Below are 17503 nucleotides of genomic sequence, written 5' to 3'. Positions count from 1 at the left end.
TTGCATACAGTATTAGTGACTGTGTCATATCTTTTTAGAGATTACTGATCCTCATTAGACTCAGCAGCTCCTCTGGCTCAAGGTTTTTTTCGTAAAGTGATAAGTCTTTCATAAAAAAAACAATAAAATGAGAGGTTTACAGACAAAATAAGTACAGTAATGAAAAAGCTGCATGTGGTTTTTTTTCTCCAATACTTTGTGGGCTGGGGAAATCTGAATCACACCACACTGCTGCCACCTACTGGCCGAAGCTATTTGTCCATCCTCTGACATCTACAGACATCTTCTCAAGTTATAGCAGATTACAGATGTAACAAGACATCTTTAGACTTCATACATTGTATAGTTTTATTGTTTATATTAAATCAGAAAGATAAGCACTATAACATACGTTACAAACTAAGAAAAGTTTATATCTTGGAGAGAAAAAAAAAATGACATTACAAAACAAACAAACAAAAAAAAAATCGGTAGTAACAATAGTGGACAGAAACAATCTTTAAATAACAGAACTATACATTTTAATATGCATCTAAAAAAGTAAGACACAAAAAAAAAAAACAAAACAATGAAACAGTGAGACCATGTGACAGAAGCAATCACGAGCAGTTAGTACCGAACAGAGCTAAGCTAAAAGGAAATGGCTACAAGCTGATACAGGTTAGAGCTGGAATATGAAGTCAGAATACAACAAAGTAAGGCAGCAGCGGGCGTTTACAGCAGGAAACAGGCCAAGACACAGGGAGGAATAAACATGAAAAAAGTGGCTCTGTCACTCACCCACAGTTAACACCAGAGCAGATCAAAATGTCCAAGAGCTGAAAGTAAATACATACTTTTATAAAACCCCTCTTCATTTCATATTTAACAGATAATCTCACTGAAGCTCTTTCTGAACAGTGCAGGTAGGACCTTCTGACCAACAAGTACAAAAGTACAAAAGAACAAAAACACACAAACAGTTCTGTGCAGTGTTTCGCCTGTGCTCCAAAACCTTCCATTGAAATCATCTATGGTAGACGCTCTTGTTCTGACTGCAGACCAGTTCAATGGAGGTAAACACAAACACACACAATGTGTACACTGGACATATGTAATATTGTGATTCGTAGCAAATTTGATCCTGCGCACTACGTTCACTGCATAATGCACAATTTGCGCCTTTTCATCAGGTTTCACGTATTAATTGAAAATAGTTGCATAGCTGAAGGAGAAATGTCAGAGAGCTACTCTAAACCTTTTCATGGGCAATATTAAAGAGTTCTTTGACTGGACTAAAACAGACACCAGGGGGCAGTCACTGCCCTAAATGGCCCACTCGTTACATAATCAGCTGTAAATATGAACTCTTGGTCAAACCCAGAAAGAAACTGTCAGTTTTCTCATATCACCTCAAGGGGAAACACCTGCTGCAGGTGCTCATATCTGTGACTTGAAAATATATATTAATTCTTTCTTTTAAAATGGCTTCATTCGTGTTCTTTGGGATATCAAAAAACTACTGAATCATCCCTGGTATAAAACTATTAGTCTATAATTGTGAACCAATTAGTGCAAACAAACAAACAAACAAAAAAAAAAAAAAAGGGGGGGGGGGGGGGGGTTAAGTGCAATGTTTCATAATGACTGTTGTCCATATGATCACAGTTCGAGTGGGTCAATCTGACTGTTCAGCCACACAGGAGGGGGTGAGGGGCTAAGGGAGTTGAATACTGTGCTGCTGTAACTCGGGGGGGCAAGAAGCCGGATGCAAACAGATATTTGAGAAATAAATTGATCCACAGTAGCACAGCGCATGCCCTTATTCACAACAAGATTTCAAAAGTACAGTACAAGCGCCATTACAAGTCAGTACAAAATGTAAAATAAAATTATACAACCAATGCACATAGGGGAAAAAAAAGAATAAACAAGTCAAAAATTGTGAAGCTCCTTTTTTGAAGTGGATTTTGACACTATCCCAGTGCTATCAAAGTTCTGCCAGAGGAAGTCGTGTCTGACTTTTCTGTGCCAGAGGGGGGGGGGTTCCTCCATCCAAGTCACACAGTAAAATATAGCATTTATTTAATACATCTCACAATTGTATTTCTTAATTAGAAAAAAAAAAATCTAAACTCTTTAGCAATATTTACTTAATAAAATTTCATCTTTGTAAACAGCTTGCCCTTTTTGTCTTTAAAAATACACACTGATCAGACTGAAAGTGAGCCTCCTTTATGTACGTGTACATATACATTTAAAAATCAGTGGCAACCATTTTAAAAATAATCTGATACCTTAGAAATACAATTAAAACAATACTTAAACTGCTTTAGTCTTCATTTCTACCACGATTACTTGAAAACCTGAAGCAGCTGTGAGTCCACAGCTGGATGTTGCTTCACCTGAAGAAGAGCAGTGGGGCTGCCAGATGTTTTCGCCAAAAACGTGTCACTGTTCGGTTGAGAACAGGACCTACAGCTCATGCTCATATTCGCTCCAGTGTTGGAGCTGTGGAGAAAATTAAACTGTGTTGGCAATTCTCCTGCTGTTTAGCACTGTAATGGGGTTGCTACAGTGCGTAACCATAGCAATGAGGTTGCTATGGCTTGAGGGGTGGGGTGTGGGGTGCTGTGAGCTGGTGATTGGAGATGAGGAAACAAGAGAAACTCGGTCTCCTCGCTGCATCCTCTCGTGTCTCTTTTGGTTGCAGGGGCGGACGCAGGGTCACAAGCTGTGTGAATAACTTTGCATGAAGCAGGTGTAAACAGTGTTTGTTCACAAGTCTCCTCTTAAAAAGTGTGCATGACTGGGTGCACGTGTGTGACGTTCATGCCTTTCACATTTAATGACTCTTAGTGGCAGTGGGTGCATGCACAGTGGCCCTACAGAGATTGTTAACATGCATATTCAGATCTGTACACTCTATACATTTTAAATCCGTGTGTGTCTGTTCGCTTCTGCCTTGAAGCTTGTGACTTTACATTCAGAGTCTGTCACTTCGAAACGTATCCTCCACAGATGGGTCCGGTAACACCATGTCGGGATCACTGAGCATGCTCAGACCGTCCAGGCTAAGGGGCTCTATGCGCAGCTCATCCTCCAGCGGGAAGCCTCCCTCTGAGACGAAGCACTCTGGCATGCCGGAGAGTGCGCTGCTGATGTCCTTTGACAGGCTGGGGTTGGAGTCATCTGGGAGAGACAAACCGAAGACAGTGGGTGAATGTTTCCTCCTGTCTGGGAAAATACATCCTCACCACTAAACACATTTTCATTTTCCTCCAATGGAAATGGAGAAATGCACTTCCTCAAAAACAAGCTTTCACAACAAAAACGAACAACATTTTATTCTTTGCTGCATCAAATAATCTGCTGATTTTAGATGGAGTGAGTCATTCTGTTCTTATTGATACGAGTAAGAGCTATAAATATTTTAGGATAAATTTGGCTGGTTTTGTAAGTTTGCAATGGCTAATATAAGTAGACTTGGGTTCCATAGGTATGGGTCATCATTTGATATCTGTAGTCGTTAGCGTATTTGTCCCAGGTTGTACAGAGGACTGAGCAAAAGAGTGTGCCACTGTGAGAAGAAACTAAAGACTAAGACCTGGGAGTGACATATTTCAGAAGAAACTGAAGAAGTCTGGCCAAAAGATCCTCTGATATCTGAATCACATCCTGCATCCTCTATCTGCCCTGATTGTATTCTGAAAGTCCTCACTGGAAACTGTGCTCTTTCTGCTGCTTTCTCTGGATGTTTGACTGCTCGCCACTGCTCTTCATCCACGACACTGTCTTTGTTTTTCCAATTGAACAGCTCTGCTTTATTTATACATTTGTTTGGGGCTATAAGTTGTCTTGGTCATGGTGCTTCATGTTCCACTCAGGTGCATTGCTGCTAGTAGCAATTAGTTTACCAGCGTGTTGGTTAAACAAAACCAGGGCACGTTTACGATTCACCTGATAACAAGCCCTTTAGTCAAAGTAAATTTGTAACAGCTTCCACCCTTACCCATGTTTGTTGGCTTGCAACTCCATCAGACTCACCAGTAAGTATGATGTTGGGCAGTCCTCCGCTGCAGTTGGAGTATGGCACGTTGGACCTCATCTGCATGGGGTCCTGCAGGCTGCTGTGGCTGGAGCCCAGTCCTGAAAGAGCAGCTTGAGAGTAGTAGAGGGGGGAGGAAGAGGATAAGGAAGGGTCGAAGCAAGAACCCCCCGCTGTGGAGCTCATTGTGTTTTCCAACAAACCGAACTGGTCCATCTAGATGGCAGATGGTGGAGAGGAGATAGCAAACAACAGGAAAACACAAGAGTCAGTCGTGGTGTTCATTCTGGCAGGCTGTTTGATGTGATCTGAGAAGTTTAACAAACGCATACAGGAAAATACATTGATAAGATTTGTATATATCCTACGGATGAGCTAATCTTGCACTGCACAAAAACAAACTTCTCGATACCTCAGGGATGTCGGTCAGGACAAATGTCTTTGTGATATAATTTTAACCTAAAGCTGTATATGTAAACTAAAATTATGTTTGTGCAAGTTCATTCTGTGTCCTTAGCCACAGTAAAATAAATCATTTTGCAGTGATTATTTTCCCCATAAGAAATGTCTACATTGATACAGTATATTTCTTCCAGTAAAAATATCATGCATGTCCACATCCATGGTGTCCGCATTTGTTGACCTTCACATCTGTGCTGATAAAGAAAAACAGGCCAACAATCTGTATCTTGCAACAACCTAACTCAATGACAAATCTCTTTGGAAGTGAACTCTGACAGGAAAAATACGCTACTTTGAGCTGTGTGTGCATGTGTATCAGCTGTTACCTGATAGGGGAGGGTCTTGCTCGAGCGATTGGAGAACTGGGGTTCCATGAAGGGGTCGTTGAAGAGTGATACCATATTGTTGTGCTGTCAGTGAACACAAAGACCGAAAAAAATCAGGTGTCATCAGAAAGAAAATTGCCTGCAAAGTTTGTGACCTGTGTGATGTAAATAAATGATTTTAATAGAGACTCATGGAGGTGGAGTAGGGCAGAATTTATTAAGAGTTGGGTTATAATTTAACTGCACTACAACAACTTGCAACTATTATTAAGATCACATTTTAAAACAGCAAATGTTTCAGGGACTGAAAAGAGTAGATAGTGAAACAAGAAAAATCGGGATTATCAACTAGCATATAGATTGAGTGTTTTTGGTTGGTTCCATCTTCCCAGAATCATAATGCCCTTTAAGGTTTTCTATGTGTAGCCTTTAAATTGTTGGTCAATCAAAACTATTTGTAAATTAATACAAATACAATTATTTGTAATCCTCCAGATGGAACATTTGGCAGACTAAAAAAAAAATAAATAAATAAAATATATATATATATATATATATATATATATAAGATATGAGATATAAGATAAAAATGTGTCCCAATAGTGTTGTGCATTGTTACATCAACAGTCTTGCCTTTCTATGGAGACGCCTTGGCCTTTAAAAATCATGTTCTCCGTAGATGTAAAGGAACGGTCTTTGACTCTTGAAGTCCAAACAAATATCGTTTAGAAAAATTTTTTCTGAGAGGATTTTTTCCATTCTAACTGATATTACAATCAAAATATCTGACAAAATAATTGTGATATGATTTTTTTGCATTTTGCGCAGCCCCTATAGAACCAGTGTAACTGTCCATACTAGCGTTAACAGTTAGTTAACAGAACCGAAACGGTGAAGCTGATTTTCCCACACCAAGTTTTGCATGGAGACAAAAAAATGACAACAAAAATCTGTGCATTTCCAGACAGAGGTGGCCTTCATGGCACTCACTTGGTTCGTGTTGAAGTCCAGGGGGATGTTCTGAAGAGGGGAGACAGGCTGTTGCTGCTGCTGCTGTTGTGACTGCTGTTGGTGTTGGTGTTGCTGTTGGCATTGTCGGCCCTGGTCCACAGCATGCTGGGATTGTTGGTAAAGTGGGTACGGTGGGGGGGGCTCCCTTGGCATGTTGCTGGTATCCAAAGCTACCCCCTACACATGACAGAGGAAGCCAACACATGTCACTACAGGCTGAGCAGTCTAATACTTGAAGTGTATTTGTTCTGATTGTGTTGTCATTACTCAGTCACACTTTCCCCATCACGAACAGGAGTGAAAATAATTGTAGCAGTGTTTAGCAATGGACACGTGTTTTTTTTTTTGTTTGTTTGTTTGTTTTTGTTTTTTTTTTTTTAGAAAATGCAACAAATCTGACAGCAGTTCAGCACAACAAACCCATTTTTTAGTATCTTCGATAATCTTTAATCCTTTAATGTGTGAGGTGTGTGTACCTGTGTAATGGGGGACAGCGAAGGGGACATGGTGGGAGACAGTTGCTTGGCCAGACCCCTGCGCTGCTCGGCGCCCGGGGACAGGGTGAGGGGGCTGATGGGAGCGGGCCGTCGACGGGGGGAGTTGCTGGAAAGACGCAGGGATGAGTTGATGGAGGGATTGCTGAGTGACGACTGCAGCTGGCAGTTGTTGAGTGATGCCTGAATTGAGGGATTGCTCAGAGAGGAGGAGAGTCCTTCAGGGACAGAAAATATGAGAAGATGGACTGAATAAAAAGCATCAGAGTAGAAATTCACACTTACAACAAGGAAGGCAGCTCTGAATTTCAAGCAGATATGAGTCTTTAGAGACCAGAGAGAGCATGTGGAAGTTATGATGTAGTATGCATTTGATTTTCCTGCAAGCTCTCCAGTCAAACACAAAACAGTAAACTTTTGTTGTGTGATTGGAGGGAGAGAAGGAGGGAGAGAAAGATGAAGAGCACAGGAAAGGAAAATGAGAGGACAGAGATTCTGGAGGGGGGGGGGAGAAAAGAGCTGATTGTGGAGAGCCAAAGTAGGGTCAAAGTTCCTCTGTCGCTTTGGTGCTAGGCCAAGCTGAACTGCGTTCGACATGGGAGCCTAACTACACATCCTACTTCACAAAGTACAGAGAGGAAAGACTGAGAGAGAGCAGCAGCGGGTGTGATCCAATCAGGCAGCCAAGTTCAAAGCAAGGAAGTTGGAGACAGAGGGATCGTTGAGTGAGCTGCTTATAATGGACAGCTGGCTGGCTGACGGAGGAAGAAACCTGGAATCTGCTGAAAAACACAGGAGAAAAGCTTCCCAAATTTAAGCTTAAGGTTGGACCGAACTGCCAGGATTTAAACATCTAAAACCAGAAGCCCAGATCTTATAAGCCTTCTCTTCCAAATTTAGTGGGTGTTACAGGGGATTTTTTTGGGCCCATTTGATGACTTTTTTTGATAGCGACAGTGGAGACAGATAAGATGTGGGGAGAGAGAGTGGGAGATTCACATGCAGTAAATAGTGTTGATGTCTGGGAATCAAACTGGGCACCTCTTGCTCAAGGCTTAGTATAGTGCATGCTCTAATCACTCACCACACCAGTGCATCCTTATACACCCATTCTGAGAACACCCACTTTCACCCATTTCATGTTTTTAAAAGTAATTATGGTGCTTTAGCTTTACGCTGAGAGACGATGCCTTGCATCTCAATGCAACTATTTCTTTTTTTTTTTTTTTTCAATTTCTGTTTTTCAATTTGAGTTCATTTGAGCAGGATCACACCTAATACCCACCACTCCAAGACCTCCCATCTGTGGTCGTGTCATTTAGGGAACAAAGACATTGCAAGTAAAAAAACAAACAAACAAACAACATAAACACTTTACTCACCCTGTGAGTTGCCGATTCCTAAGTGCATCATGGCAGCTGGGAGGTTTCCAGTACTGCTGCCTCCACTAAGGTTGGGGTACCCTCCGTTATCCTCAGGGTCGAGCGGGGTGGAGAGTGGGGAGGGGAAGTGCAGGTTGCTGAGGTCGGGCAGGGAGCCGCCTGTATTTAGGGAACCCTGGTAGTGGGACAGACCGGGGTTCTGCTCTGGAGATGGGAATATACTGCAGGAAAATCAGAATCCATGTAAATGAATTTAAAACATGCTGCACAGTTAAAGGCAGAGCCATTGAATGTGCTGCCATTGCTGTTTCAAAACAAGATGCTTCTTTACCCTCAATCTATTTGTTCTAGCTGCTTCTTTTTCTACTCCACCCACTCTCCATTTCCTCTGTTATTTCTTCAATTTCCATTTCTGCTCATATGCTGCATTAACAGCATATGAGCAGCAACTGGGATTCATTGTTGTATATCCCCCACACACACACACACACACACACACAAACTGGCACAGCAAATGTTGCATCCACAAACACACAATTTTCAGTCTGGAGAAGAGAGAGGAGCCAAAGCAGCTAATTTATCACAGTCCAACCATTTTTCCCCACCACAAAATAATTTAAGCTTAATTTTCTGTGGAAATAACTGCTAAGAGCCCTAAAGTTCTTCATTGTACTATTTCTGAATGACCCAAAAAAAAAAAAAAAAAAACTGACATGAAACGTTCTCATCAACACCAACTCCATTTTACACTGAGATGTCTATTTTCTTCAAAATCACGACAGTAGGAAAACAATAACCGTGGCAAACTGTTGTTGAACAATGCCAGTGGAATCTGATCATTATAATGCTGTTCCTCTTCGTTAAAAGGGTGAGCGGTACAAAGAGGCACGCAGACATCCGGTTCTGCACAGAGGGAATGCATGGCATTTCATCTCTAGGATTTCATTGTTTCTATTGACAAGCTACAGCAGTTACACCCTGTGGAAAACAGCCATGTCACATTTTGACTGACAGAAACCCTGTGTGTGTATTAATCAATAACACAACTTTCTTACTTGATCCCAGGAACTTCACAGGATTTAGGCCTTGATGCCAGAGACTGGACCTGAAACAGGAACACAATTACAACTGTGCTGGAAACTGATGCAAACTGAAACATGCCAATTTGCACCCTGTAAATCTTCCTGGGTTGAACTCAATGGAACTCTTGAGGCAGGGAAATTTTCAGTGCTAATAAAATCTATTAACAGATTGTTAACTAACAACGTGGTTTTTATCAGCTTAGAAAAACTAGTACAACCTTCTTTCTGGTAACTTTTGAAAGACAAAGAGTCGATTTTACAATTATCTCATCACACCTGTATTGCTGCACTAGTCTTTGGCACAGAATACTGCTGCCAGGCTTTTAACCAGAACCAAGAGACTCCTGTTTCAGCTTCGCTACACTGCTTCCCAGTATGTTCTCCCAATTAGATTTCAGACCTCCTGTTTCCCTACACACCAGTGCACATGTTGAGACCCTCATCTTCTGGCTGAGCCCCATGGCACTGCAGTCTGTGATTTCCTTTCACTCCCTTCTTTTTCTGGTTATACTTTCGCCTGAAGTCTCTTACTTCTCATAATGACCGCAGTTTCTTTTTACTCCTGACTGTTTTAAGTGTTTTGTCAACTATTAATTGTATTCTAGGGTTGGTATTCTTTGATCAGTTGATTCTTGTAATGTTATTTTAGAAGAACTTCTGCTCAGCACTTCGAAACAAAGATCAATATTGTACTATTAAAAAAAAAATACCCAAGGCCAGACACATCAAGTCAAAAACTTAAAACTGTGCATGCACAAAGCCCAAAATATGCATCATACTGTGATCACATTTAATATTCATGTATGCACAGTTTTTTGTGTGTATGTGTCATTCATACATCTAGCTCCTTCTGTCACTAGATATTAGCTGAAACGACTATTTGATATCACCTTTTGTATCAAAGGCTGCAAAGTAAATCTGATCATTCCAATTCCAATGACAATAACATTCAATACAACTCAAAATTTACTTTTTACATCTCCTTACTTGCATTTTAATTTACTCCACTTTACAACATTCCATCATGACTGGCCTCCATCATCCCACAAGTTCATACTGAGCTTGGAAGAATCTACGTGGACTCACTACAAAGAACTACAAAATTCATTCAATGGTTCCTCTTTGTCGTTTTAGGTTTTTAATTTCTATCCTAGCTATGTCTGTTTTAATCTTTGTTTAATTCTTGTCTTCACATAATCTATTAATTTTAGTTATACTAAGTGTAAGATCATCAAGAAGGACTATTAATAATATGTTTCAGTATTTTCATTTACTTGAAATTAAGACTCTCAATGATTTTTGAGTTCAAATGAAGACACAAATTTATATCAGTAAAGAGCTGCATTCCTAATTCAAGAAACCTCCAGATCATCCCGCCCAGTCACTTCTGCCGTCACACAGGAAAGTCCAGTTCAAATATGCATGTCACGACACAGGCTTGGCAGGAATTTAAGGTGTTACCATGACATAATCAACCAGCGTGGCCATTCTGATCCCATGATTACATTAATTATTCGGGGGCAGCGGTCTCACCTTCTTAGCCTCCCACAGCTGCTTGGGAAGGGGTTTACTGACACCTATGAGACTTTCCTCATTAGGCAGGCTAGGGAAGGAGAAGACTGGAAAAGAGGGTAAGCATTGATCAAATGTGTGCTCTACAGATGAGACATCATGTCTTGATTAGTGAAGAAAAGGCAACTCACCATCCCCTGAGCCATCTACTTCTGCTTCATTTACACTAGCTGCAAGCCAGCCTCCACAGAAACACACAAAGAAAGAAAGGGTGGAGGGGATGGGATGATGGACGAAGAAATAAAGAGAAAAAAAAAAATCAGAGGAATGTTAGAGGATATTCAATATTAAACAGCTGTTTGAATTATTCCGACATGTCTGGAACATTAACCAGTCCCTCTGTCTGGAATACACTCAATGCAATACACTTCACAATTGTTGCCCACGTTCATAAACAGCTGGGCATCTGGCATCATATTATTAGGAAACATGGAGATTAGGAGAAGGGTACAGAGAGAATTTGGAGTAGTGAGATGGGTGGGTCACAGACTGATGAGGACGAAAGAGAGGGCCATTGTTTCTTTCATGCCACAAAGAGCCTCTTTCTTGTCCTCCTCGCTGCAGACCCGATGCCAGATACAAAAGCCTTTGGTTTCTCCTTTTAACTTTTTTCGATTCTGTCTCTAGCTCTTGTGTTGAGCAACAGCACTTCCTGAGCACTCTTGTGTTTATTAAGAAAAAAAAATGCTTGTGTTTCTTCGCTGTATCTCCTCTTCATTCACTTGATTTCAACTTCTCTTATATTGGCTTTTGATCAGATACCCCCCCATCCCTTTATTCCTTCCATGGATTTATTTCTCTCTGAAGTTCATTCATTTTGAGTGGCAGCTTTTCAGTGTCTGGAACAGATGGGACAGTGCAGCAATACAACAGTCTAGCTCCATTACTTTCCCCCTTCTAAAAGGTGTCTGGTTGCTGTTCCTTGTGGGGGCTCAGCCAGGACAGAAATAGGACAACTGGGATGGGAAATGACTGGCTTATGTCTCTGGCTGGATCACTTATATTCCGTAATGCACTCTTAGTTTGTGTGTCGTCAATGTTGAGGGGTAAAACAGAAGCTGCAGATACACAATCTGATTTTTTACTAGTGCTGCTCCTCTCACAACACCAGGCAGAAAAAAAAAAAAAATAATAATTGTATGGCTCATCTCCTTTGCTCCCAAGTGCTTCCTCCTCGGCAGTGTGACTCACAGATGTAATTCCTAGTTAGATGCTCCTTTAATCAAAGATGGCTAAACACCACTAGAAACCAAATTAATCCTCGAGGTGTCAATGAGGCCCTGGGGGTTCATCGCTCTGTTCTGCTACGGGCTGCAGCAGTGAAGCAATGATGAATCACAACTTATTCCCTAACACTAACCTGCTTCATGTCACAACATATACAGCCTGTAAAACTATGTCCTCTATGTTCTCATGGGCTACATACAGGATGTTATGCAAGAAGACAGTACTGTATGCAGTTCAGCTCATATAATAAACTCCTTAAATATGCAGTTAATGTAACAGCTTGATTCTATATCTGGCAGGTCTGCACTACGGAACTGATAAATCACTGAAATTAGGTTATAAACAACTGTAAGGGCACACTTACTGTGGCTGCCAATGTCAATAGAGAAATGCTCACAGTCAGTATTCAGAAATTGAGCCTTGAAACCAGCTGTCAGAACTTCTGGGACTTTGTGATGTCACAACAAAGCATTCATCGGCCAATCAGAACTAATCAAATCCTAGCTTCTGACTGGTTGTTGTGTCTAGACCTCCAGAGAGATGCTTGGGAAAGGAGATATAAACCTTTATAACTTTTTGGTACAGAAAAGCACACTGTTTACACTCATACATGTCACCCATAGAAATAAAAAAAGTGTAAAAAACAAAACGAAAAAGGAGCAATAAGTGAGAAAAGCATTAAAGCATTTTGTAAAGCATTGTAGCTTTACAAAAGATGAACAGGTGAGGAATATGAGTGGAGGCAATCGTGGACATACCTGATGTCACACATACCAACAATCGTGTCTCTATACTGGATGTGAAATGCATACTTGGCCCAGATCTTAAAGCAATATCCTGTTTAAGCCTGTTGGCTAAACATAGTGTGCTGTTATCCGGTGGAGGAACTGTTCTCTCATCCAGTCCACACTTCATCAGCACTGACACCAGACAGAAGTGACAAACACTGTCAAAAACACAATGGATGCTCACATGGGGGTGAATGAAGGGATTTAGTGTGTGAAAAGAGAGGGAGGACGGATGAACTCCTTTCTTTCTGGACCAATTACAAATGTGTAAACAACATTTCTCTTGGTGTGATAGTGATTTGTGTCAGTGGGCTCAAAGCAGATAGTTGGATGAACTGTGTTCTCTGTCTTTCTGTTCCTCTGGTCATTTATTAACAAACACCATAAACCAGCATGATTACAATGACATGGGCCCAGAGTAGCAGCAGCATGAATACTGTACATGACAAAGCGTATCGAGCTTTATAGTGCTGCAATGACCTGAACTCTGCTCTCCCAAGGCGGCACCTCCGCTACAAAATCTTTTGCACCTGATGAGTGTAAGAGGCAATGTCTCTGTTAATGAGTCCCTCTAGACTGCTTCCTGCCTTTGTTGGTGGTGTGCATATCATACTGTGACTATTCCACCCCCTTCTGATCTGTTAATCCAGTCTGTCAGCTCAGCTCCTTCTGGTTGTTTACACTGTCCTGTTGTAACACAACAGGTCAGCAACAGGTCAGTGTGAACAAGTTAGTGCACTGCACCCAAATCAGACCCAAGCAGAAATTAAATAGTCCTTTGCTCACCATTCCTTATCTCACGCACACAAAACTAGCCCACCACTTCATTGTTACATTAGGTTTAAAACTGGCTTAAACAAGCTCCCATCTACATCTTTTGATTATGTTATAATGGTATTAACAACAAGAATAACTTGTGCGACAATGTTGTGGCACGCATTGCAGTAACTGTTTATTTAAAAGAACTATTTTACGGGCTATATTAAGGCAATTTTCGCTCCATGCATGCAATGTGGCATGTGCTTCTATTTTCTACACACGTGCCATTCTGGATACGGAAGGTAAAATACAGGTAAAGTTACATTAAAAGTCACAGACTGGGTAAGGGGATCTGACTCAGACAAGAGTCAACACAAACAGTGCAGTAAAAGAAGACAGAATCTGATCAGAGAAAAGGTCTGTATCTCCTATTAATTCTTATATACATATATATCTCCCCCCGCAGAAAATACTAACTTTCTAGAATGGATGGTTTAAAGTCTCTCTGTAAAGTCTCTCTTTGTGCCAGGAGAGTAGACAGGAAAAAAGAAAAAAAAAAAAAAAAGACTTTTTTTTTTTTTTAATTTATACATTTTTATCCAAATGATGGAGCTGGTGTGTCAGCCTTCTTTTAAGTTGAGCATCATGTGCTGAGTGTATTATTCTCACCATTACGATGTGGGGGACCTCGGCCCATCTGCTGGTTCATGCCAAAGGGGTCCTGAGGGTTTGGGTTCATAGCGCTCGTATGGAGAGCAGAGTCTGAATTGGTTCTATGTAGGAGGAAAAGGAAGGGGAGAAGGATGAGAAGAGGAACATTATGCAAAGGGTTCCAGCACCTTGGACAGAGGCAGATGATTTCTTAGGACTGTAAGGTCTGTGAGTCATTCAGCTTCCTGCTCAGTCTCCACACAGGCTGCACTCATCTGCAGGCTCACACTGACCTTACACACAAACACCCTCACAGCACAGGACTCATTCTTCACCAGCCTCTGATGAAAATGCATTTTGGCTCTGAGATGAAATAATAATTGTCTTAAAAAAAAAACAAAACAAAACAAAAAAAAAAACTACATATTTGTTATCCCTAATAATACTGAAACCTGAAAATGTCTCCACTGCAATATTTGTAAAATGTCTCAACGTGTCTCAACATGATCGACCATTTTTAATGATGTTTATAAAGATTAAGAAATCTGATTGAACTGATTAGATAAGGATAGGATCTGTACTGACGTGGCAAACAGACACACATTCAATAGAGCTGACCCATCTTCCTAGACCAAACAACCCATAGTGTGTTGATATATGTAAACAGTAAATGTATATATGTAAACAGGTTAAAAAACATTTTGAGCAATCCTGCTGAGACAAAAAAAACAAACAAACAAACAAAAAAAAAGGGGGGGGGACAAAACAAAACAAGAAATGTGGACAAAATTGCCTCTTTGGAAGAGCTCGGTTCAACTGTCAATTTACCTTATTTGCAATCAGTTTCAGTTTGGTTGCCTGTCCTGAGCTGTAAATAATGAGCTGTAAATTCACATGCTGTCAAACACTCACTTGAATTGGACAACCCACACAAACCTCAGAGAATCACTGCAAGCTCAGAGAGCTCACTGAGAGCCCAATCTAGTGCTCTCCATTAAGCCTTAATAACATTTCATGCGTCACTAGTACTTTGCTTCAAGTGCATCAACGCAAATTGTTATAATTATGCTTTGAGAGTTTCTTTTCTTCCCTCAATCATGGCAGGATTAGTCATGGAAAAGTATATATCAGTCAAACAGTCCTTTAAAATGTAAAAGCTTTTCAATATGGATACCAACAGAGAACATAGTTGGCCAGACCTAAAATCCCAGACAAGATTGTCTACAAAGTTGTTGTTATTTTTTCGTATTATAAATTCTATAAATACAAAATATCACTAATGCCATCTTCTCATTATGTATAATAGAATTAATTTGCAATGTGTAACAATAAGAAGCAAGATCACACCATTTCATTGCTATGTCGCTGTGGCCCAAATTAGTCATCTTTTAATGACACTGACAATTCTGGGACGTGCCAATATTTGCTGTCTTAAAGAGAATTAGGAAGGAGGATCTGTGCCAGTCTGATTGCTGGTGTGTTTCCCCAAAACTGAATATTTAGTCACAACGTTTTAAAATCTTTCATACTTTTCAATATATTTACTTCTTTAAAACAATGATAATCTTCATTATCATAATACTGTGCCACTGACTTAAGGTCCAGTTTTTGTTGGGCAGTGGCATAAATACTTTCGGCTCTTTCAAGAGAATACACATGACCACATCACATTTGGAGACTATGGGCAAACAGATGAGCACAGCTGCATTTGCTGTTGAAACAACCTAGAAAGGAAAATGTCAACTGTGGGTCTGAAACGATCAAAGGACAGTTGTACGGCGTGTAAATGAATCTTTCTATATAATCGCATGTTATTCATGTAATGACCACACACAGTCTAATCTGAAGAGCACTGATCATCGCATACAACCCTCACTAAGACAGCAAATAAGTTGATATTGTGTTAACTGTTACAGATTTTTGCTTGTGTTTGCTTACAGATGTTTTAATTTTTTATGCAGATTTCTTTGTTTCAATTTATTGGCAATCTAGACTCATAAATTATTTTCAAATACATTTGAGGTAAACACAAAGGCTGAAAGTCAGAAAACATGAACAGTGAGCTTTGACTAGGTTTGGTTAGTCTGCAAAGGAGGCCCGAGTCCTGAAGCTAGTTTAGTAAGAAAACTTGAGTAATGTTTCAGAAATGAACTGGAAAGATGAGTGGAAAACTATAACAAGAAAAAAATGATTAAGGAGGCAACCATAGCAGCCTTTAGCTGAGACTCTTTGGCCCTCTAGCTCAGTGCTTCAAAGGAAGAAAGGAGCGGATTATTGAGATGTTACAAATCACACAGAGATTTACAAAGGATAGAAATCAGGACATTATGTGTGGCCAAGAGAGATTGAAAAGGAGACAGAACAGAATTGTTGGCCTCTGTGTGAGCGAGGGATAAAGCAGTGAAGCTAGACTGAGGGAAAGAAAGAAACAGACAGAAAGAGGGGTGGGGTCAAGGGTCACCTGTTGAGTTGTGATATTAATCTAAACCCAGGCCGTTTTTCCTCAGTCCATGGCTGCTGTTCCCTTCAAAGACAGAGGACAAGCATGACAGACAAATTTACTGGGTGAAAGCAGAAGCCCCCGGGATCCTGACCTGAAGTTTAAGAAGAGGAGAAAATATCTTGATAATAAAAATTCACCACATGTTTAGAAAAAGAAAAGACCCTTTAAAATGCTCAGATACAACACAACACTGGAAAAATGGAAAGACAGAATAAATTCAAAGCAAAGGTCTATGGGCACAGAATCATTGATTGATCTGAAGCAACTGCTGAGATTTGGGAACACTTAGAATAAAGAAGAAATCGTCAGATTATGGAAATAACTTTATGTCGAGGTAAAGGGTGAAACTGATCTCCTAAAAATGATACCAAACAACTAAAACTTGATTAAGTTTGGCAGTTTTGCATGTATGTTTTCCTACTGACATGGTATTAAAGTCATACTACAGTAAGCCGTCTCAGACATAGTAATGTCCTTTAACACACTCTGACATTTGTTAAGTAGTGTAAAAAATAGTAAAAAAAAAAAAAAAAAAAAAAAAAAAACACCTTCGTGATTGTGATTATAGGGTTTTCATATAAAAAACTGAAAAACCCAAGCCCACCTAGATGATGTTAAAAGCCAAAGGGTCATCACACCAACATATTAAGAGGCAGCAGAAGAATTTTTTTTTTTTTTTTGATGTCTTCCCTTAAAGGCGTTTATGCAGAGCAGCCTCAGGGGAGCCTGGGCTGATATCCCTCGGGAGGCTGGTACAGGAATAGCAGGTCCAAAATCAGTGAATGAAGGCAGAGGAGGGCGTGGGATTGGATTTGTAGCTCTGACCCTCAAGCAGATGGTCTCCGAAGGGACACATCCAGGGCTGTACTCAGGTCTGATGCCTTGTGCATCCCAAGGATCCAGACCCCTTTATCAATCTGTCTTCCCAGACACCAACCACACAATAATATTCTTTGAAAGCCCCATTTCCATGGAAGCACTGTACTCTGAGTAGACTCTAGAGGACAGATGGTGGATTTCAAAAATCGGGGCCTGACTATTTACAGACGGACAAAGTTGGAAAAGCACAACTTTTTTTTCTCCCAAAGGCAAAAAAAGCAACTTTGTCAAATCCAGGGAGAGGATAAGATCTGTTGGCCGGGTTGCTTGTCATGGAGCGGTTAAAGGCTATGTGAACCACTCTGTTCCCCTGCATTTCTGTCATGCTTCACAATCCCTT

At 40.5% G+C, this 17503-nt stretch overlaps 1 protein-coding gene across 4 annotated transcripts in view; it reads right to left on the bottom strand.

Moving 5' to 3' along the window:
- Positions 1–335: 335 nt before the first annotated feature.
- crtc3 (CREB regulated transcription coactivator 3) overlaps positions 336–17503 on the bottom strand; it is a 29861-nt gene continuing 12693 nt past the window's right edge. The window contains exons 5-15 of one of the 4 annotated variants that reach the window (XM_029497639.1): positions 16243–16305; positions 13800–13903; positions 10488–10538; positions 10318–10403; positions 8758–8807; positions 7703–7923; positions 6303–6538; positions 5806–6003; positions 4816–4899; positions 4027–4243; positions 336–3171 (exon numbers count right to left, since the gene is read on the bottom strand). In XM_029497639.1, the coding sequence (XP_029353499.1) occupies positions 2966–3171; positions 4027–4243; positions 4816–4899; positions 5806–6003; positions 6303–6538; positions 7703–7923; positions 8758–8807; positions 10318–10403; positions 10488–10538; positions 13800–13903; positions 16243–16305 (1516 nt within the window). In that variant the 3' untranslated portion in view covers positions 336–2965. The remainder of the gene's footprint in view (positions 3172–4026; positions 4244–4815; positions 4900–5805; positions 6004–6302; positions 6539–7702; positions 7924–8757; positions 8808–10317; positions 10404–10487; positions 10539–13799; positions 13904–16242; positions 16306–17503) is intronic. The other 3 variants (XM_029497640.1, XM_029497641.1, XM_029497642.1) reach the window with 3 other exon arrangements.

Source organism: Echeneis naucrates, chromosome 3, assembly GCF_900963305.1.
Source record: "Echeneis naucrates chromosome 3, fEcheNa1.1, whole genome shotgun sequence".
Lineage (NCBI taxonomy): Eukaryota > Metazoa > Chordata > Actinopteri > Carangiformes > Echeneidae > Echeneis > Echeneis naucrates.
Note: the sequence above shows the minus strand (reverse complement) of the source record. Positions and strands in the feature narration are given on the sequence as shown.